Below are 22490 nucleotides of genomic sequence, written 5' to 3'. Positions count from 1 at the left end.
GTACTCGACACTGTGAGAGGATAAGTGATGGGAGCACAAGCATTCTCCTCATTACCTGTGAAGGTGTTTTAGATAACAGCTCCTTTCTTTCCTTCCCATGGTCATGTAACCGCCGTTGTCGTGGATGAACCACATTTGCTTCAGTTGGTACTGTTCCAATTACAGGACTCTTCCCCTCTCTAGGTGCCATCACCACCTCCTTTGTTTTGGTGTTCTGAGAAACAAAAAACAATATATCCAAATGCCGTCATTCTACTCTCAACTCATTCTCAGTATATATAAATGTAAAGTGTGACATTTTAGACTACACTGGCTAGTGCTAAATGCAATGCCACTGGATCCCAATTACAAGAAGTGAGAGAAATCAGACTGCGTCTAACAGATGTGCCAAGTACATTATCAGACGATTAATTGCAAGTCTTATCTGCCTCAATTCTGTTTAACTACCTGGGTGCTCTGAGGCTCCTTCCTCAAGACTGTAGTAGCCCCACTCATGGTGGGAGAAAGTCCTGATCCCTGAGGTGTCTTGGGTGGGGCCTTTTTGCTCTGGGGTAACAATGAAGATAAAAAAGACCCTCTGGTCTGAAGAGTCAGAGAGGGATTCCTCTGGACACTCGTCATAGCCCTATGGAAAAGAAAAACATCATGTCAAACTAAAATATTTCCTGACCCCTTAAAAACACAGACAGGAAAAAAATGAAAGAAGGTGGTGCTTTCCTTGAGCTTAAGGGGGTTCAAAATACTACATGCAACTCTGGGAAGACAGAGTGACAAACTAGTCTACTAGGAGATGTTTGGGGGGCAAGCATAGGCAAAATGTAATTAGAAGGGAATAAAATAAGGCCATAAAAGACAAACCATATTCAATCAGAACCAGGAAATGGTGACTATAGAAATACTCAGGGCCCAATTCACAAAAGTAATCTGAGACAAAATCCTAAATTTATGACTTTCGGTATTCAAAGAAGGCATTTAGAAGTACTAAAGTTAGGATTTTGTCTCAGTTAATCTTACATTTTGGTCTTAAATTAAACTTAAGACAAACTTCAGTTTAACTGAGACAAAATCCTAACTTTACGACTAGGATTTTGTCTCAGTTAAACTTACGTTTGTCTTAAGTTTAACTTAAGACCAAAACTTATGTTTACCTGAGACAAAATCACAACTTTAGTATTTCTAAATGCCTTCTGTGAATACAGAAAGTCGTAAAATTAGGATTTTGTCTCAGATTACATTTGTAAATCGGGCCCTCAGTGCCTTGCAAATTAGCCTGGTTAGCTTAAAATAACTTAAATTACATTGTTAGCAAAGTATATTAAGCTGATGTCTGACATGCATGTGGTACCAGTGCAAGACTAGCTTACTTGCACAATGGCACCCTCAGAACCATTTGGAATGATATCATGTAAGTATAGGGTCAATAAGCATTCGAGCAGTCATGTGTTCATCTAATGTTGTGGTCATACAATGGCATGATAAATCAAGTATTATCATGACGGACAAAGAACCATATGTTTGGAAACTGTATCATAATTGGCAAAGATGTACTACTTGCAAATTCATGCGGCCCGTCAGTGCTACAAAGTGCTGTTCCCAGAGGTCATGTGAGGTTAATTCAAATCCATATCACTGTTCCCCCTCTAGAAATCAATGGCACATATCCCGCCTGATATCAACTGTAAGATTTCTCCTGCTTCCAACCACTCACAGTTCTGAGTCCACCAGGCGGTCCATATTGGAGACATACGCAGGTAGCTTGTGCTGCATGGACTCCTCCTCCTCCTCTTTCTTGAGGCGGCAGGCCTCAGCCTGCAATGAAAAGAGCTGCAACAGGCAAAAAACCTCTCAGCAACTCAGTATAGATTCAACAACCAACACCCTGACAGAATCAGTTAATGAATTCCTATAGCATTCCTGATACAAAGCAAGCATTCATTGCTCTTGAAATATTGTGATACTAACATATATCATACCAGGACTATGATTAAAATTTTAAAAAACTGTTTTATGTTCCAAAACCTGTCTGTATGCAATTAAGTTATAGAAAGCCTTCTTGATGAGCCGAATTTTATTATAGTTTATTATATGGAGTGTGCTTTGAGAGATTTATATTATATATATTACAGACCTTACAAATTATGCAAACACCACTTTTTTTCTTCTCATATTTTAGAGAAACATCAACTAACACAAAGTGTCACAATTAAATAAATGAACCATTATTAACACATGTACACAGACAAAAAACTGTCCAGTTAGGGAAAAGGTTTCTCCCAATTTGTTACATCTACAAATAGTTTTTGAGAAAAACATTCAATTAAGTCCCAGATGTAAATCCTTTCTATTAATACATTGTCTGAACAATTATTGCCCAACTGAACACACATTCAATGTAGGGTATTAAAAGTACATTTTGGCTAAGGAACCATTGCAAAAATCATTATAATGCGAAACATTTATTTGGTTGCCAGCCAAACGTAATGTTTATGTGTATGTTTATATGCTTGTATAGCGCTCGAATGCCATAGCGTCTTGGCGCTGAGTGTGTGGACAGGAAATGGTGCACTATAATTGATGGAGGCCTAGGCAGATGTGAACAAACAAGGTTTTCAAGCTCTTCCTGAAAAGCTGTAAGTTGGGTTGGAGCTTCATAGGTATTGGCAGTTTGTTCCAGAGCTTTACCGCGCATTGTGATATTGCCTTACCCCCCCCCCCCCCATCTTGCCCGTTGGGTCTTTGCGATCTTAATGAGGCCCAGGCTGGCAGATCTAAGAGCACGTGGAGGGATGTATGGTTGAGGCACTTGAACTCTACGCGCTGTTTGACCGGAAGCCAGTGGAGTGATTTAATTCCGGCAGAGGTTGACTGTCCTCTGGGAATGCCCAGGAGTAGTCTCGCTGCGGCATTCTGTAGAGACTGTAGTTTTCTCAGCTGGAACTTGTCAATGCCCAGAAAGAGGGCGTTACAATAGTCCAACTTAGATAGAAAAATTGCTACCTTCACCGTCTTTTGCAGTTCTAAAGGGATACATGGAAAATAAATTCTCAGAGTTTTTAATAAGAGAAAGCAGGATGAAGTAAGGCTGTTTACCTGGGTGCCAAAGTTCAGTTTGTCATCGAAGAGGATCCCTAAGTTCCTAACCTTATGTACCGGGCTGGGGCATTCTCCGGCCTCAGTTGGCCACCAGGACCTGTTCCACAGGGGCTGACCCAGGCAGAATTCCATCACCTCTGTCTTATCTGTATTTATTTTCAGGAAGCTATGGCTCATCCAGCAATAACAAAGATTTTCTCTCTCCAAAGCTTTCTATGTCTGGCCTTTTGCACCACGGTTATGTTTATGGTTTTCAAATTTGTCCCTACTGCTTCTGAGGCACAGACCTGACCGCTTTCTTCCTGGTTCGGAGAAACTTTTAGTAGGCAGCAGAGATACTTCATCCTGCTAAACTGTCTATGGTTAAGTGGTATCCATTTCTGGATATATTTTTGGGGAAAAGACAAGAGTGAGCAACCACACAAGTGGGCAGCAAGGAGGGTGTGAAGAGAAAAATACAGAAAACCACAGAGCAGTGAAGCAGCTGTCTTGGTCCAGTATGATAGCAGCTACGAAAGATTGGTATAAACGTGAAGTATAGTCAGTCTAGGAGGGAACTTGGAGGCAGCTTGAACCGCTGTTCTTCGCGTCAATATCCTTTGCTACAAGACGACCAAGTTACCTACCTAAAGTAATACTCTTTGTGGTGAATAGTTCATTGAACCGCAGATACCCGACTCTAGTATATTTCCCAGGTGCAGACAGCTTTCGGAGAATTGTAGCAGTGGTCCTGCGTGTAGCTACGAGGTGGTGAGCGGCTCTTCATTAGCCCTGTACATCAGTTTCTTGTATTTTGCCTTTCCGTGCCCTCAGACGTGGAGCGTAAACAATTGTTTGCTGAATGCTAAGCACTTTAGATGCTAAAAAGAAGGCATTAAACAGAATGGAAGGGCAGTGTGTAATCATTGGTTAGATGGAGTATCCCCCAGAAAGAGCATTAATGAAGAGCATTAATGAAGGAAAGTAACTTGTTCTTCTGATGGCTACTTCTAACCGCAGTATTCCCGACATTAGAACAGATTGCAAAGCAGTATCTCCACAAGGTGGAGTGTCTGTGTAGTAGACTCTAACCAAAAAGTCTTTTAGAGCAGTATGCGCAAAGCATCCTGCCTGTCAGACCTGGTTGCCTGGTCGTCAAGGAAGTAGCATTACGTGAACATATGCACCAACACCAACACCAACGTGGCAGCCTGGCAGAAGAGGCACCATTGTATCAGGCAGGAAAAAAAAGTGGATTTGGAAAGTTGTACTGGCAGTGCCTGCAGTTCACTCACATGACAGGCTGATGTAACTGCAATAAAGAACACAGTCAAGTTCAGGAGAGTGCATAGACTGAAAGACATACACGAGAAATATTAAGATCAAATTAGCATCCCACTGAGGCATCAAATCGATTTGGGAGGGAACATGTGTGTGTGTCAAACCTTTAATAAAAATTATCACACCAAGCACTTTGAACAAAGAAGGTTGGTCATGAAAAAGTAGGAAAGTCAAAAGGGCTGACAAATAACCTTATACAGTTCACAATTTGAGGCCTTGCAGGGCTAAGGACAACATTAACAGAAAGACGTCAGATAACTTTGCTTGTAAGGGGTCAGTTTCTTGGGCATCACACCAGGTTACAAACTTGTCCCAGAATAGATGATTTCATAGAGGGGCTGGACTTCAGGTTGCAAGGAGGACATCTATCACATCAGGTGGAAGATCGAAAGCAGTTAATTGCAGCCGCTCAATCTCCATGCATGGAGGTATAAATTACGTACATTTCAGTGGAGCACCATGCCCCACCGCTGAGACAGGAGGTCCTACCAAAGTAGTAGTCTGATCAAAACAACAGGTGGTCCTGCTCAGGATCTCCAGGTACCAGCCCAATTCGGAGCCACCAGGATGACTTGGGCCCAGTCGTTCTTGATCTTTTACAGATCTTGGGGCTTGAGAGGTAGTGGCAGGAAGGCATTTCATCTCAGCTGGAATGCATCTGCTAACAATTGTTCAATTTTTGGTAATAAGGCTTTGCGTGCTGCAAATTATAAAAGAATGGCATTCTTGGCAAATTGGATGCTTTATTACACTCCTGAAGCCTTAAACAAAATCTATCCAGAGGTATCAAATAAATGTTTTCGTTGTTTTTTACTCTTGTCCAAAGTTATGTGTTTTCTGGGAGCAAATGTTTTCTTATTTTAGTGAAGCGACAGGACAATTGTGTAAACCTTCTCCAGAAATTGTTATGTTCGGCATAAGTACTAAGGATATGTTTTTTTCAGATTCTCATGCTCATTTTCTTGTAATTATGATGTTAGTCGCTCGTTCATTGATTTTACAAAATTGGAAATCCGAGACGATACCACTATTTGAGAAATGGATGTGTAAAATGAATCGAACAAAATGCTTTGAGGAAGCTTATGCTAAACGGGTGGGGGCAACAAAGAAGTTCTTAAAGGTCTGGGATGTTTTTTGTTGATAGTCTCTGATGGATTGCTTATATGCTTTGAAGTCATGTCTTTTTCTTCCATTTGGCACTGCTCAATAAAAAAATATGAATAAAAAAATAAATTAAAAAAAAAGTGTTCTTGAGAATACTCCAGCATGTAAAATTGATGACACTGCGTAATCTTAATGGTGGTAAAAAGATCTAATCAAGCCCTCACGTCTCCCCCCCCCACCTGTTAAAAACGTTGTGCACACCCTTGGCCACAACCAGCCATTTTCTCAGTTTGTCTGCTCTGGCATTAAGGGACCTTTGCCAAGTGGTAAGCAGAAAGATGCCTTTGCACTCTAGCCACCTTCAGAGATACAAAGCCTCTTGGCACAGAACCCAGGATTCCACTTTGCCCTGCTTGTACTACATGATGATGGTGGTGTCCACGAGAACCTGCAGCAGCCTCCCCTTGTTGGATGGCAGGAAGGCCTTCAGAGTCAGATGAATGACCTTTAGCTCCAGTAGGTTGATGTGGCACTAGAGTACTCTGATCTATCCCTACCCCAAGGGACCACCCCTCCTGAACCCAGTAGTGATTCATCTGTCACCACTATCAGCTTGAGGTGGGGGAGGGCCAGTGGTCTGCCACAGCGCAAATAGTGATGGGACGGCCCCCACAGTAGATCTTGAGCTTTCACTTCTGAGACCTGAACTGTGTTGGAAAGGCAACCTTGATGCTGTGTCCTCTGGGATTCCAGATTCCACTGCCGGGTTAGCTTGTGCCACCTGGTGTAGTTGACGAACACGTTACTTACCTTTGGTATCGCCTAAACTGGCAGAGACTCTAGGCCACAGATTTCTTACCTTGGAATTATCCCCAGGCGTTAGAATGGATACAGAAGTTTTTAGTGAGCAATGCCTCAGCGCGCTGGTAGCTGGTGTTGTTCGGCTCCGCATGCTGGTGCTGGCATCGTCCGCGCCGGAAGTGGCTTCCGCTGTGCTATACAGATGTCAGTTAATTTTTTAAGACTCTCCACACCAGAAGCACGGGGCCATAAAGTACACTGACTACTGGTGTGGAAAACTAGGGTCCTGAAGGGGGAAAGTCCTGTCCCTAGAAATCCATTTGCAGGGCATGGAGGGTGGGTGTGTTGTTGGGAAATCTTTAGCAAGATAGACTCTCTACCATACAAGGCGTTACTGAACGTCTGATTGAGACTTCTAGCCGCAGATTCCTTACCTTAGAACTGATACCCAAGCAATACCTCACCAGAGATTGTTCTGTGGACCAATTGGAGATGGGTCTGTGGACCAGTTTCCCACGAGGAAGTCCTACAGAATTGAACAGGTAAAGTGCCCATGCCTACAGACCTGAGAGTAGTGTTTGGTAAACATTTTGCTACCTAGCCAGGACTGGAAATCCGCGAGTTAACGCAGTTGTTGCAGCTTTACCTCTGGTGGAATGAGCATGCTATCGCTCAGGAGGTTGCTTTTTAGCCAATGCGTACTCCGAGTCCAAGGATTCCTTAGGCTGGTATTATTCAGGGTCCAGCGACCCCTACCATTCTTCCCCAAATATTAGCCCATAGGAGTAGGGCTGGAAGGCATGGCTCCTCCTGGCACCGGAGTCTGCGTCAGATGATTGTCCCCCGGCTCCATGTCGGAGATGTTAATGGAGATGGCGCTGCCAGTCGGAGCCGGAAGCGTCAGCCTCCGGACCGGCACCAGGTAAGGTCGACATGGCACAAACTGTGCCGATCCGGATCCATCTGTGGATTCCTGGGGCCCGACTGGCGCTGGAGCCATGGACATGAATCCAGTACTGGCCCCTCTGGAACCCACTGGCCCGAAACCGTGCCAGAAGGAACGGGACACTCAATTGAAGTTGAGGGGGGTTGCTCCAGGTCCCAGAAACGCAGGGAGGCGCAGAGTCGGCCCAGGTGATAGCTCAACTGCGGAACGAGGGCTAGAGTTGCACATCCTTGTCTTGTCGGCCGAAGGACGAGGTGAAGTCGAAGCACACTTCGACTTCTTTTTCTGGGAGAGGAACTTACCCAACTGGCTCGTTAACTTAGAGTGAGAAAATGACCTCAGACTCCATAACAGCTCTCAGGACCTTCCTCTCGACCGGGACCTAAAGCGTTGTGGTGTCACACGTCAAGCCACCAGGAGCTTGAGGGATCGCTCCCCCAGGCTTTCAGATGCATGGCGCCGCAGGTCAGAGCAGGCCTTTGGGTCATGGTCTCATTCAAGGTATCACAGGCAAACAAGGTGTGGGTCTGTCACCGACATTTGTCGGTGGCAGGAGCCGTAGGGCTTGAAGCCAGTCTTCTTGGATGATATTTCTGCCACACCAGGAGGTAAGACCTCAACAAAACTTTGAAAAAAGATTGAAAAAAGCTTAGTCAAAATGGACTAGGGGGGAGTTCTTCCCGGATCTGCACTGACTAGCACGGAAAGAAAAGAACAAACGTCCAGGTGGCACCTATATAAGCACAACAAATATCCTTTACTGCGCAGATGACACCAACAACGCCACGCAGAGAAGAATGAAGCCACCTACCGGTGTGGAGGGGGACGGCGCTCAAAAACAGTCTAATGACTGGGGATCATTCTAAGGTAAGGAATTTGCGGTTAGAAGTCCCTATCAGATAAGAAGGGTGCATGAGGCTAAGAGGCCAAGAAGTATCAGAGCCACATTCACCTCGATCTAAGTTATGTATGAAACATATGAATCATAGCTTGAATGTCCTCCAGGATAGCCTGAATTAATGGAAGAATTTGTGATGAAATCAGGTGGAACTTCAGTTTATTTATGGTAAACCTCAACGATGTCAGTTGTTCTGCCATTGTCAGCATGTGGGCAACGACGGCCTGCGGTGAGCCCACCTTTAGCAGGAATAAAGGAACCCCCGACCTGCAAAGATGATCACAACTTTCGCGAACACTGGTGGGGTGCTGTTGAGGACATGGGGAGCAAATATAAAATGCTTCTGGTCCACCTTGAATTGCAGCTAAAGCCTGTGTGACAGAAGGGAAGGTATAAAAAATATATGTCCTGCAAGTCCACGGACACCACCCACGCTCCCACGTCCAGCGCAGATAGGATCTGAAGAATATGCGCATTATGAATTTGTCCTTCTGGATCAGACATCCAAGATAGGCCTGAGAACCCAGTCTATTTTCAGGACCAGGAAATAACAGGAATAACAACTTCGTCTTTTCCAGAGTCTAGTGGCTTCTCTGTGACACCTTTGCAGAGCAATAGATGTTCCGCGTGAAGAATGGTTGGACATATAGTCTGATGAAATTTGTCCTGGTGTGGGAGAGATTTCGGGTGGAAAAGAGACTAAACGAATGTCATAGCCTGATTAAACAATTTGCAAAACTCAGCTGTTTGACATGATAAATTGCCAACCCAAGAGTGAATGCTGAATCCTGCCCCCTGCATGTGCCACTGAGGGCAAACTAAAGCAGTTTGTTGCCTACTACGGGAAGAGGATTAAAAAGTGATTACAGTGCAATGCCTGGCAGACCCCTGCCTGTGTCCCTGAAATGCTGCACTGTCTGCATCATCACTGGCTGGGAATGCTGTCACTGCCTAGGCACCTGCCCAGGAATACAATGTAACTTTCCTGGTATGGAAATTGTTTGGCAGGGGTGAATAACCGCAAAGAATGCCGTAGCTCTGCTTTTTTATTAAAGCATTCCAAAGCAGAGCAGCCTTTTCACTGAGCGGGTGAAACTCATCAAAGGGCATATCCATCTGCAAAGCCTGTACATCGCTGTAGAATCCAGTGGAACTCATTCCCTAAGAAGGAAAACATTGATACCCATTGCCCTGCCCTGCCAATGCAATCTATGGGATCCAAATCAGTGCAGATAACATGCTAGGCTGCGTCCTGCTTATCATGTATCGTCTGAGCCAGAGAAGCCACAAGATCCTTCGGGACAGCCGAGAAAATCTCGCTGGCCATGTCCCTAAGAGCATGTGTGTATCGGCCCCACCGATAGGCTGCATTTACGGATCGCAGAGCTGAGAAGGAAGAGGAAAAAATAAGTTTGCCAAAGGCAAATAATCGTTTTGGTTTCTCTATCCCGAAGGATTGGTTTGAAATCAGTTCGGGGTCTTCTTACTAGTCTGTGGGGAAGGATGCTTAGTGATAAAATCTGAATTGCTGGAAGATGTCTGCCAATTAACAGGCAAGGAAGAACATGGCTTCAGACAGGTAGCCATCACAGTATCTGTAGGGCAGCATTAATTCGGAGCAATGGCTCAGGCGATGCCAGCAAGCATAGGCTGCAGAATTTCAGTCAGTACATTTGTTTTAGTCTCAATGGAGGGCAGCTGCAATTCTAGCACCTTGGCTACTCTCCGTCTCTACTGCAAAAGAAGGTACTTTCTTCCGTTGGTTGTCCATGTGGCATATCAGACTCTGCGTCATGGGAGGTGTCAAGCCCACGCGTTTTTTTTTAAAATTAAGGTAGAAGACATCTTCAGCATAATGAGGGGAAGTCAGCCATCCTCCTCTCCACAATCATCATCAATATCCTGGGGTGCACACGCTGCACTGATTTCACTTGATACGCAAAATTTCAGAAATTTCATAATTATGTGCCTTTTGCAGTAAAGATTTACTGGAAATGCATCATTAATGGTAAAAATATACCGCCAAGCTACGGGACAACAGCATGCAAGTGGCTGTAGTTCGCAGTGCTTTTGTTTCTTTGCGCAATTTTTTTTCTGCAAAATGTGTCCTTGCATTAAAAGTGGTCACAAGGAAGAATTTTGTGCTAACGTTTAGTGTGAAATAACAGATTCACATTTTGAGTAACTTCGCTTAACTTTACCAACATTTCACGGATTTGGAAAAAGCTAATTACCAGAATTTCACACACTTCTAATTATAATTATAGTGGATGACAAGCAGTTGCGCTCGTGTAACCTCATACTTTGACACTGGGTGAGCTAGAGCGGACATCAGGTTAGGATCCGACATGGATGCTGGCATAGGATCATCCTATGGGGAGGAACCCACCTGTGGTAAACAGACTGAAAACCCCTGGAGTTTAGAGTTGGCGAAAAATAAAGAAGTAGGGAGAGGAGCTCCAGATTCATTATGGAAGTTGTGGAAAGGAAGAAAATTACGTCAGTGCAGAGTGGTAGTGTTTATATGCGGCTCTGCTCGGTCACTTCTGGGGTGGTATGGAGTCAGATCACAGTCACACGATACCACGAGTTGGCACGCAGGAGTACTGCTACAAATTTCGCTGGGTCCAGTCTAGCGCCTGGAGGAAATTCTAAGGAGAGGAATTAGCAGTTAAAGTATTTGGTAGAATTGCCAGTTGGCAGGAGAGAGTAAGGTTAGACAAGGCTCAAAGGACGCCTCTGATTTATCATCTTGCATTGAAACTGGCACATCAAGCTAGGGTTCTGACTGCATTCAGGTCTGTATTACAGAAGTCCAATTGCGAACCCTTGGACCTCTCAAACAATGGTGTCATGGCAGACAGACATTTCCTACATAATTAGAGTTCAAACAAATAAAAGTACATGCAAAGAAAGTACAGACACAAACCATATTAGAGAACTCACTGGTAGTTTTCTCACCTTCTGGCGCAAAGCTTCATTTTCCTCCTGCAGGAGAGCGATTTTCTGACACTCAGCCTCAAAATTCAAAATAACTGGGACAGGTAAGAATTGTTAAGGAGCTAAATGCATATGCTCAAGGGGTATGATGGCATTGTACGTGGGCTACACTGTGAAGAAAATAGGACATTTCTTGCTGCTGTGTGTGTGAGTTTCCATACCACAGAGAAGTAATAAATTGGATTCACAACCCACGCAATAAGGATACAATTATATTTCATAAAGCACAGAATGCTTTTTGGGGTGCTGGTAACTTGGTGCGGTCACCTGAATTGCCCACGATTAGCACAAGCTATGTTAAATATGACGTGCTTCCCTGTCCTTCTTGTGTAGCTTTAAGTCTACACGACAGGGGTGATCAGGGAGGTGGAAATAGTGTGGGGGACTTGTGTGGCTTCTCCGACTACATTCAAGGACAGTGGCGTAGCTAGGCCTCTTGCCACCCGTGGCAGTTCCAGCCTTTTGCCACCCGCAGCGGCCATAAGATCGGAGGGTGTGGGGGGCTGGCGATCAATTCCTGATTTTGCCACCCACCCCCGCTCCCATGTGCCACTCGGGGCGGACCGCTCCCCTCTCTCCCACCCCTTTGCTACGCCACTGTGAAAGGAATTATGGGCGATATTGCAAAAACAACAACTGATGGACAGAATGTAGAACAAGGTCAGCCCGAACTGCCAAGTGGGCGATATTGAACATCACTAGCATACTAAACACCACAAATAAGACTTTGATGAGAATGTGGGTGTATAAGTTGCACTCCAGGAATGTTAAACTTCACTGCTGCCTACCAACTAGAATCATATTGAACCTCATGGAATAGATGAGAACTGCTCTTCGCTACTAAGGGCCACTCCTGATATACTGTGTGAGAACTCTACATTTCTGAAAAACAACCCTCGTTTAATGACGGGGAACACAGGCATGCTGATGGGATTCCCCACTGACATACTGATGGAGGTCCCTGGTATATTGAGTGGCGTACTACATCTCTGCAACATATATGAGGCATAAGGATGAGAACGTCAACAATATTAAAGATGTACTACTGGTATACTAACATCCCTAATTAGCCATTTTAGCTCCATGAACAGCATAGTTGTACGTGATTTGATAGCAAACTAATTATTGGAATACCATTACTGAGAAACCATTTCATCTAAACGGTTTAATGGAATTTTTCAGGAAGGATGGTATCTACAAATTCATAGAAACCAATTCATAAAATGTTTTTTTTTTTTTTTATTGGCTTCACCATACTTCATTTTTAAGGTGTAAATGAAATGCTTGCAGGTCTTATTTTCAGAAACTATTTTGTGGAAGGTATTTATTTCAAACCTTTATATGAGGGGACAGTATTTCGGATTTATATCTTTTACATTGTGAAAATTACGTTTGATGCTTTTAATTCGCTGAACACTCACCACCTTTGAACACCATCCATCCCTGATCATTACAAATGCCTGCCCAAATAAACTCCACCCATCCCTGATCCATAAGTTCCATCGATTCCTGAACCTTAAAAGACCTTTCTAACCCATCCCTTAACATTAGAAATCCTTCACCACACCTAAACTCCACACAGCCCTGACCCCTAACCTCTATCAATCCCTGAACTCGGACAACTCTTACAGCCCTTTCTGCTTCTAAACTCCACAATTCTCTCATACTATTAAAAGCACCACTTACATAGTGAGAGATAGCATGCCACAGCCATGAGCACCATGTTGAATACTTGGAGCACGTGGACTGAAATGCAAGTCTTAAAGAGAACCTCCCTTCGGACATTGTATTACTCATGTAGTCATACACAGAGAAGACTCCAGACCAACCGTACCCAAATGGACTGACACCACCTGTCAGCCTGCTTAACTTCACCATAATACAAGACCTGGTCTACTGTGAGTAATTGCAGCTGCTCACTTTACAGCATTATCATCCTTCGCAGTCATTCCAGAACCATCATATCCCAAATGTTACCACTACAACTACAGTACTGACTTGGGCAACTAGATGCACTGTTCTTATACTGCCCTATCTGTCACAGTGCCAGCGACCATAATAAAAGAACAAACAGAAAATGTCTCAGGCAGTGGTACAGAATACGTACGTACTAGAACCAGAGAACACCAACCAAAGTACATAACACCTGCTGAAGAGAAGCACAGTGAATACTCATACTCTCCAGTGGAGAGTAACAACCTAAATGTGTGTCCCATTATGGAGTAGCATGTTGGTGTTCATCAATGCAACACAACCCATACATCATTATTTTTTTTAATGGTTTTGGGGCTGGGCGAGGAGACCATGAGATGTATTGGGACTCCAGGTAGGAAGGGCAAAAGGAGTGTTGTGGTCACTCTCAAGGAGGAAACAGGTCTCTCATGCTTCCAGCTGATGAGAGAAGTCACAGCTATGTCAGCAGCTTCCCCTGTAGCAGAGAGATTACTTTTTTAGTTTTTCCCCTTGTTAGACAATGTTTTCCCTTTTGCTATGCATCCTATACCTGCATAGGAACAAGTTACTTCATCTTCCATGGTGATGTGCCATGGATCGTTTATTATAAAACAAACAAGGACTCACCACTGGAGTGAAAACTAATAAAGGTATGAAGAGAAAGGGGTATGTGATGCAGCATTAAAAGACCATGCAGTGGAAAACAGTGTGAAAGGCACACCATATCGAACTCCATGTGCAAGTAAACAAATAAAACGCAGGGAACACAAAATATGGACCTCACGGGTAGCATAGAAAATACATTAACCTTCCGTTGCTGAATTTATGTAGCTCCCTCACCTGATCCCTGTTTTGTGTTTCTTCCTAATCTGAGAAGCACTTTCGTCTACAGCCTCTTTATTTGGAACACCGTAATGAGGTTCAGCAACTTTTGTCTTACTCGTCAAGTATTCATTGGAATATTTTTTTAAGTAGATGGATGGGTGTTCCTATTTAAACACCAGTTTTCTGCATATAAATGTGGTGGTTTCTGACATGTGGTGGTTCCTGACAAGTGGTGGTTCCTGACATGTGGCGGTTCCCGACATGTGGCGGTTCCCGACATGTGGCGGTTCCAGACATGTGGCGGTTCCCGACATGTGGCGGTTCCCGACATGTGGCGGTTCCCGACATGTGGCGGTTCCCGACATGTGGCGGTTCCCGACATGTGGCGGTTCCCGACATGTGGCGGTTCCCGACATGTGGCGGTTCCCGACATGTGGCGGTTCCCGACATGTGGCGGTTCCCGACATGTGGCGGTTCCCGACATGTGGCGGTTAGTCACAGAATCTACTGGTTTGGGTATAGAATGAGACGTTCCATTGGAGACATTTAATCAAGGGTGGAGATCATCTTTAAGGGCTGATGGTGCAGAAATATGTAAATGATTTGGAGGTGATGGTGTTGCTGTGTGGCATGCGGGCTGGCATGTACTTTAGATTTCGTTTTTTTCCCCTAAAACATTTGTACTGAACACTGAACATGTCTTGCAGTGTTCAATGGTTTTCCCCTCCTTTTCACTGTTAATATCTCAAGGTATAGACTCTGTACTTTTAAGGATGCATTACAAATCAAAATTCAATTCTTTCGATTCATTATTTTTACTTTCATTGAAACCTCAGAGTACCTTGCCTTGAATAACCCATCACCTAAAGCCACTTTAGCTGATATTTCACAATCTACTCAACGCCATAAAGCCAAACATTTTTGTTTGTGAATCTTCAAACTCTTAGGAAAGAAACAGGGAGAAGCTGTATGCTGTGCTTGTACAGAGATGGAGTCCAAGAATATCCAAGAAAAACTCTTATTGCCCGAAGAACATTACTTATATGGTGTTTTCTTAAAATAGAATAGAGACACTCTTAAAGTCCGCTGAAGCAATTTTCAATTTTGGGAATCATCCTAACTAAAACACTCTTCTATTCAGATTTTAGGCTGTGACACGCCTCTGTCCTTAAGGCAGTGAGTAAGGTGTTGGTATCTACCTTGATATCCCTAAGACAGAAAGACAGTCAAACCTAAGGTTATAGGGATATGCAGCATAGTGGGTATCGACACAGGGAGTAATTCTTGATATGCCTACGCTTTATGCCCACTTTTTCGTTTCATAATTTCATGATGAAATTCCAAATTCAAGGACAAGATGGCATTCTTGAACAAAACAGGTGTACTTCCTTTTGAAGCCTCTTGCATTCTGTAAGTAAACATATAGCCTGACCCTAAAAGAAAATGTAAGTATTGGCTCCATGTAGAGGGGTGAAAAAAGGATATGCATACACTGGAACAGGACACTCAAAAAGTTGTGCAGTGACACCAGGAACGTATCTGCCCATTGTCTAGAGAAATATGGAGCAAAAGCAGGATTGGAGTCTGGCGTCGGCAGGAATGGCAGCAGGAACCAGTCCTTCCACTCAGGCTGGTTCTGAAGCTCAGAGGCCTGCTTCTGAAAGAACTCCTGAGCTTTATCAATCCGGTTTGTCTAAAATACAAGTAAAAAATGTTTATTTACAGTTAGTCCAATTGAAATGATCCTCTAGATACTAATAGATACAGTGAACGTGCTAAAGACGACTTCCAAATCCAACAAAAAATTAAACTGTAAAGCAACTATAAGGAGTCTAGTGTATAACAGAGCACAAAACTATTAAAGAGAAAATCTGGGTCAGGAACAAAATCAAAACATGCAGAAGAACGGGAACTAAACAGTGAACTAAGTCAGAATGAAAATGGTATAAGAATCATTCCTCTGATTTTGCAATAGTGTGGTACCTCAAAGTAGTTTTACACACCAGAATACCTAGCTGCCCAATGGGTGGTGCTGAGAACAAACCTGTATGGTGTACACGAGGTAGTAGCGGTATAGGCTGGTCTTCAACTTGCTGACTGTGGGCCGGTAGACATCTTCCAGCCGACTGAAGAGGCGCCGGTCCAGGTAGACCCAATAATCCCGGAGACCGCTGAGATCAAAGCTCTGGATAAACTGCTGCAGCTGTTCCACAATCTTATCGACCTGAAGATTAACAATGAACAAAAGAGAACATCTTCATTCTAAAATGTGTATGAAAAATAATGATCTAAATTGAGGTAAGATTCCAAATCACATAACTGTTATAAATTTGCTTTACATACCTCTATATTTAATTGGACAAAGGGTGGCCCAGCACTCAAGCATGTAAATTATGTGTGAGTGGAGCTTAAATATTAACTACAAGCACAATATAACAGGAAAGCACAATAAGTCAAGATCTTCCCAATTGAAGAAAACACGGATTTCTTAATTTCTTAAAATTCGAGATCGCTGACGCATCTCGTCCTTATGCGGACTTCTTCAGGGCTTTGCTGGAGTCAAAAATGTCTTGACATAAGATTTCTCAAGTGCGATCAGATCAAATAGCAGAACAAATCAATATGGAACAAATCACACAAATAAGTGTGTCGTGGTCACTCCTCTTAATCCGAGGAGATTGTGCTTTACTTGAGTTTCTCTAACCGTAGTGATGTGGGATATGTATCTCTTGTGCGCTCAAGGCGTCGTCTGGTTCAGAAGGATTCTGACTTCAACACACATATTTGTGTGATTTGTTCCATATTGATTTGTTCTGCTATTTGATCTGATCGCACTTGAGAAATCTTATGTCAAGAAATTTTTGACTGCAGCAAAGCCCTGAAGAAGTTCGCATGAGGACAAAATGCGTCGGCAATCTCGAATTTTAAGAAATTGTCAATGGAAAAAAAATAAAGAATGTACTTACCTACTATCAAGTGTTTTCTTCAATTGGGAAGATCGTGACTTATTATGCTTTCCTGTTATATTGTGCTTGTGGATAGTAAGTAAGCTCCACTCACACAATTTACATGTTTGAGTGCTGGGCCACCCTTTGTTCAATTTGTCAAAGTGGCATGCGTGCCATTTCTTTGGGACACATGGAGGTCATGTCCCAGGCACCTTGCACCAATCTATGAAACAATAAATATTGCCCAGATAGGGTATTTTGACTAGTGCAGGATTTTCAGCCTTGATCCTCCTCCTTTTTAAGCTTTGTGACATCTATATTTAATTTGATATGAAAAGAGATTTTCTTTTTCTTGACCTTCATGTGGGTTTCTCTTCATTCAGTGTGCCACCATTAAAATATTTACCAGAGCAAGGGATTGCAGGCAGGGGTGTAGAATCTCTATAGCCCGACGCCCAGGGCATATTGTTTGGGGTCCAGAAAAACACGTTTTCATGTATAATTTGCCCGTGGGATAAGAAGCCCTACCTCTTGCAGCACAAACCCTGTGGCTGCCAGTTGCAGTACCACATTACTGATCAGGAAAAGGCATGGTCTGAAGTTAAGGTAATATTTGTGTCCAAATGTTAAAGCTGTTAAAACTTGTATTTATAGTTAATTAATGCAAAAACGTTATTATTAGGGTCAGCACTCTACAGTAAAGTGTCCCTGACCAAAATGTATCTGTCAACTGCCCGGAGGGGGAGCCTCTCGCTGCCCAATATGGAGCACTACTACTTGGCGGCGCAGCTTCAATGGGTGGCATGATGGCTGGGTGCGCGCCAATTAGAGGATACAGCAACACAATTGCCCGGGCTCACACAAGTCCAGATTGTGGCACTGTTCCATCCCCACAGGACTGGTAGCATGCCCAAGCAATTATTGGTGGAGGTGGCATATCGCTGTTACCAGCGGAGTCTTCGCATTACGCACCCGGTGGCGCCATATGCTCCATCTCTTCCTATACAAGGCACGCCCAGGAGGTATCGGGCAGTAATGGGCGCAGAACTCGCCAGCTGGGAGGAAGTGGGTGTACTCCCACTTGGTGACTTGTATAGTGATGGGCAGCTCATGCCATTTGAGGAGCTGGCTGACAGCACGGGACTACCGCAAGGTCAGTTCCTGGTGCACGCTGCAGTGATACTTACCCTGAGCTCACTGTGGGGCAATATGGCACAGGAACCTGCCACTCACCTGACTATTCAGTACTTGCACGAATTGGGCTCGGGCCGTCATCTTACCAAATGGTTTGCAGACTCCCTCAGGACCCACACGGCACTGAATCGGATTTCACTCCGTGCTCATTGGGATGCAGATTTGCAGAGACCCACTACAGGGCGTGAGTGGGAAGATATACTTGGGAGCCCCATGAGAATACCCTGGAACGTTTGTTTTTGGCTCATTCAATATTACATAGCCCATAGGGCCTACCTGACTCCGGAACGTATAAATAAATATTTTGATCGGGCGTATGCCAAGTTTGCAAGTTGTGGCAAAGCAGGTGCAGACCTATCTCATATGCTATGGTCATGCACGACTCTGCGGACATACTGATGCACGGTCACTAGCTGCTTGGCACAGTGCACGGAGCGCACCTTAGATTGGTCGTGGGAACTATGCATATTGGGATTATACCAAAGGCCATAAATACAAAGTAACGTCCAGATATATTGACTTAGGTCTCATAGTGGCCAAACGCCTACTTACTCGCCGCTGGCAGTCCCCTGCCCCGCCTGCGGCAAAAGCCTGGTACCAGTCCCTGTTGTGCTGGCCGCAGGCAGAAAGTGTAGTGCTCCGCCGTGAGGATGCGATAGGTTTGCACAAGCAACCAATAGCAGCAGCTTGGGATACGATTCCGTTAGATTTCCGCAAGGCCTGGCAGGAGCGCTCAGAGACATCAGAAGACGCACCTGAGAGCTGGGAGGGGTAGGTATGGAGGGTGCATTGGGTGCAGGGACTAGGAAAGATGTCTTGCCACTAAATAACAATATCTTATTGTAACCTGTGGGTGCAATAATCACACTCACGTCCGCGCGTAATCCCCAAAATCCAGGAATGGGCCAGTGAAATATAAATTACGAACGCTGACAGGCACATAGGCCTGAATTTATATCTTGTGAAAGTAGGGTGGCCAGCTGGGCACATTCAACATGGTGTGGTAGCAAAAATGGTGCTGATTCTAGACATGTGAAGATATGTTATTCAAAGGCTTGAAGAGGAGGGTACAAATGTTATGTTTCGGGGTTTGTGAGTTTACTTGATTATGATAGATGTTCAACATATAAACGATTACTTCAGCTAACAACATACTGGCTCTGTGCCAACCGAAATGCACTATAATGTGTACAACTGTATCTGCATGCATTCTACAAAGTTGATGTTTCAGATACAATGCGAACTGTTGCAATGTAATAATTGTCATGCACATAATAGTAATGATAATAACAATAATAATAAAAACAAACGTGAACAACAAAAAATTAGTGTCAGCGCTCTAAGGAAAATGTTATAGGTTCAGACTGACGACAGAGGTTCCAGTATAAAAATGTGTACACACGTTTGAAAAGTTTACCAATATGAGAATTTGTTTACTGCTCCTAGAATGCTCTCTGATTAGATGCAAATATCTGCAGGAGCTTGAAAGCAAGATCGTATATTCTTTGCTTTATAAAAAAAAAAAAAAGTTTGCAAAAAAATGCATCTAGGAAAAAACGTTTTGCTTAACTACTGTGAAATTTTAGGTACTATTTCTTTGAAGAATCATTTAGTAAAATGTGTTGATGTATGCTAGTATTTCCCAAAAATATTCATAATGGAAAAATCAGTGTAGTCAGTTTCAACAAGATTATGGGAAATATGAAAATTAACAACCATTGGTAAAGCCTTTTGGTGTTGTCAAGGTGTATCAATTGCCAAAAAGCAAAAATATTTTTGGTCTCAAAAAGCAAACAGTGCCACAGTCGTCCCTGGCACTGAACAATGCCTCTTTGTGTGGCAATATGCTCATTGTGAAAGAGCTTGAATGCTGTCACTCACAGTGAAGCCAGCTGATCGATAAAGAGATAGAATTTTTATAAAAATGAAAGGTCTTGCATAACGCCAGACCTAATTAGGGGCCCATTTCATATAGAAAGACACAAAAATGCGACCATGGTTTATGTTCTTAAGTTAGTGCAGAGTTATGGCTTTAATGAGTTTACAACAATTTGGGCCAGGAAATCTTACTCCTAGAAAATATTTGTGAACTGCATTTTAGCATGAGCAAATGTGCATGTGTAGATTTGCTCATGTGGAAATCTTTTGAGCATTTACAAGTTCACTTTCCTTCAAACCACATTTTCCAACCACATTTTAACCAACACCGGCAGAAGTTTTTACTTCTGCCCTGGTAAGAAATAAACTTCCAACCTCGGTGTGGGAAAATATTAGAGAAGAGCTGGCGAAAACCCTCTAAAACATGCAAGTTAGTAGGTTTGAAAGGACTCAAAGGTCATTCCAACCATGGAACTATTGTTTACTGTTACCTCCAGATTCAGCAGGTAGATCTGTGGAAAGGTTTCGAAATAGGAAAACTGCTAATATTCAAACCCTCCCGTAATATGAGCCCTGGCATATTCAGAGAGGCTATTGTCAGAGCTCTTATATAATGAGATTGTTGCCATAATTTGACAGTGCACTACCTGGTATCACAGGGACAGGTTGAATTTTTTACAGGACAAGCAGATTTATGACGCAGCCTGTCCCATGGACAAGTAGATATTTCATTATATTCCACACTTCTTTGCAGGACCTAAAGAAAATGTACTAGAAGAAAAATTCCATCAAACTCTTTACTAGCCTGTCAAGAGTCCTTGAATTATATCTGTGTCCAGCATTTGTAAAGTGCAACTGCCACCCCCTGATGAGAGGCTTCCTGGAGCTAATACACCAATAAACAAGCATTGGCAAATGCAATCCGTTGAAAGTTTCTATGGGGACAGTACAAATGCACTTGACATATGTTTTCTCACCCAAGTCAATGACCTTCATTTAATATATGCAGGGATTCCGGCTTGAGACCTGAATGCTACAAATGCACAACTCTGCAGAAGTTCTTCAATCAAATAAACTATCTTTTTAAAAATAAATTAGCTGGCAGTGTTAGAAATGTATTTCTTTTGAAAGTGGCAGGGTGGGTCAAATGTGACAGCCCAACAACCAAAAGCAAAAATGAATCCCATTTCAGTAGGGCTGCAACCTTTCTCGGGAAAAAGTATCCCCTCTGTGTTTACATTTTGCTATTCTAGAAGGTCCAAGAGCTAGTAGGTCAAAAAGAATGTGCAAAAAATCCTCAGTATTCTTTGGGAACATGGCAATTACTCCTCGGTTTGCTTAAATAATCAGTTAGAAATAATTCTGCTACCTATCAGATATTAGTAAGCTATTTCTTCATGGACATAAAAATACTATCCGGGCCAGTAAGCTACTTGACAGGTCCATAAAATACCAGCCAACTTGCCACCCTAAGACTTATCCTGTCGAGTTTTCTTTGTATTTAATTATTTCTGACCATAGTATCTTTCCATGCAGACTAAAAGCCAGGCATTAGAACCCATGATATATGTGGAGCAATTGGCTGCCTCCATTCTTACAGTCACCCTATTACAAAGACTATTCACAAATCACTGCAAATGGTTTCAGAAACAGTTTTTATGTAACATTTGCGTATCGTGTATGTTGGCATTCAAATTAGCATTAGTTTGGAAAGTGCCTATTCTGGTGGTCATTACCTTAAAGGGTAAACCTAAAATGCGTCACTGGGTCCTGGGTATCAGACAGTACATTGGAACAATGGTCCCAGTAAACAATACACAAAATATAGCAATCAAAACAATTATTCAAGCACACATTGTTGTCGTTTACCCACAGTGTTGTTTAATCACACTGGGCGTATGCGTTATCTATAATATTCTTCAATTGTTTTCAAATGTGCCCCTGGAGCAAGAAAGGGAGATGGAGGAGTGATGTGTGTGAAGTGAGGATAAAAGATGGGTAGGGAGTGCAATTCGCACACATGTAAGAACCCTGACCACGAGAAATTGGCTGCCCGTTGTGAAACTGACCTCCCCCCTCCTCCAAATCTCACCACGGTCGACAACCTAACTGAAAATTATTCCACAACTATATCCCACATTATTGACGACCTTGCTCCACTAAAACTAAAAATAACCCAGATCAAAGACAGGAACCCCTGGTTCAACGGATCCCTCAACAATGAGAGGAGGTCCCTCCGGCAAACAGAACGGAACTGGAAAAAGCACCCATCAGCAGCCCATCTTAAACTTCTCCGCCAGGCCAGAAACGCCTATAACAAGAAAATCCTCAACGCTAAAAAAGATTTCTTGAGAACAGAACTGGATGACACCAAGAATACACCGCGCAAATTATTCGAGTTGGTCAAACACCAATCCAACAAACTGGCTAAATCGTCCAAAGTAACCCCTATATCTCCAATCCCATGCGAGCAATTCTCCTCCTTCTTCTGTGATAAAATCTCTGCCCTATGAAAGGAACTCATATCTGC

At 43.3% G+C, this 22490-nt stretch overlaps 1 protein-coding gene across 6 annotated transcripts in view; it reads right to left on the bottom strand.

Annotated features, from left to right (window-relative positions):
- The window catches only part of WDR91 (WD repeat domain 91), a 194654-nt gene that overhangs the window by 130001 nt on the left and 42163 nt on the right, over positions 1 to 22490 (bottom strand). For 3 of the 6 annotated variants that reach the window (XM_085651982.1, XM_085651981.1, XM_085651983.1), the window contains exons 3-8: positions 15985 to 16164; positions 15427 to 15633; positions 11124 to 11207; positions 1709 to 1824; positions 448 to 625; positions 56 to 214 (exon numbers count right to left, since the gene is read on the bottom strand). In XM_085651982.1, the coding sequence (XP_085508108.1) occupies positions 56 to 214; positions 448 to 625; positions 1709 to 1824; positions 11124 to 11207; positions 15427 to 15633; positions 15985 to 16164 (924 nt within the window). Of the gene's footprint in view, positions 1 to 55; positions 215 to 447; positions 626 to 1708; positions 1825 to 11123; positions 11210 to 15425; positions 15634 to 15984; positions 16165 to 22490 lie in introns of all 6 variants that reach the window. The other 3 variants (XM_085651980.1, XM_085651984.1, XM_085651979.1) reach the window with 2 other exon arrangements.

This window comes from Triturus cristatus, chromosome 4_1, assembly GCF_964204655.1.
Source record: "Triturus cristatus chromosome 4_1, aTriCri1.1, whole genome shotgun sequence".
Taxonomy (NCBI): domain Eukaryota; kingdom Metazoa; phylum Chordata; class Amphibia; order Caudata; family Salamandridae; genus Triturus; species Triturus cristatus.
This window is presented reverse-complemented; position numbering and strand designations above follow the sequence as displayed.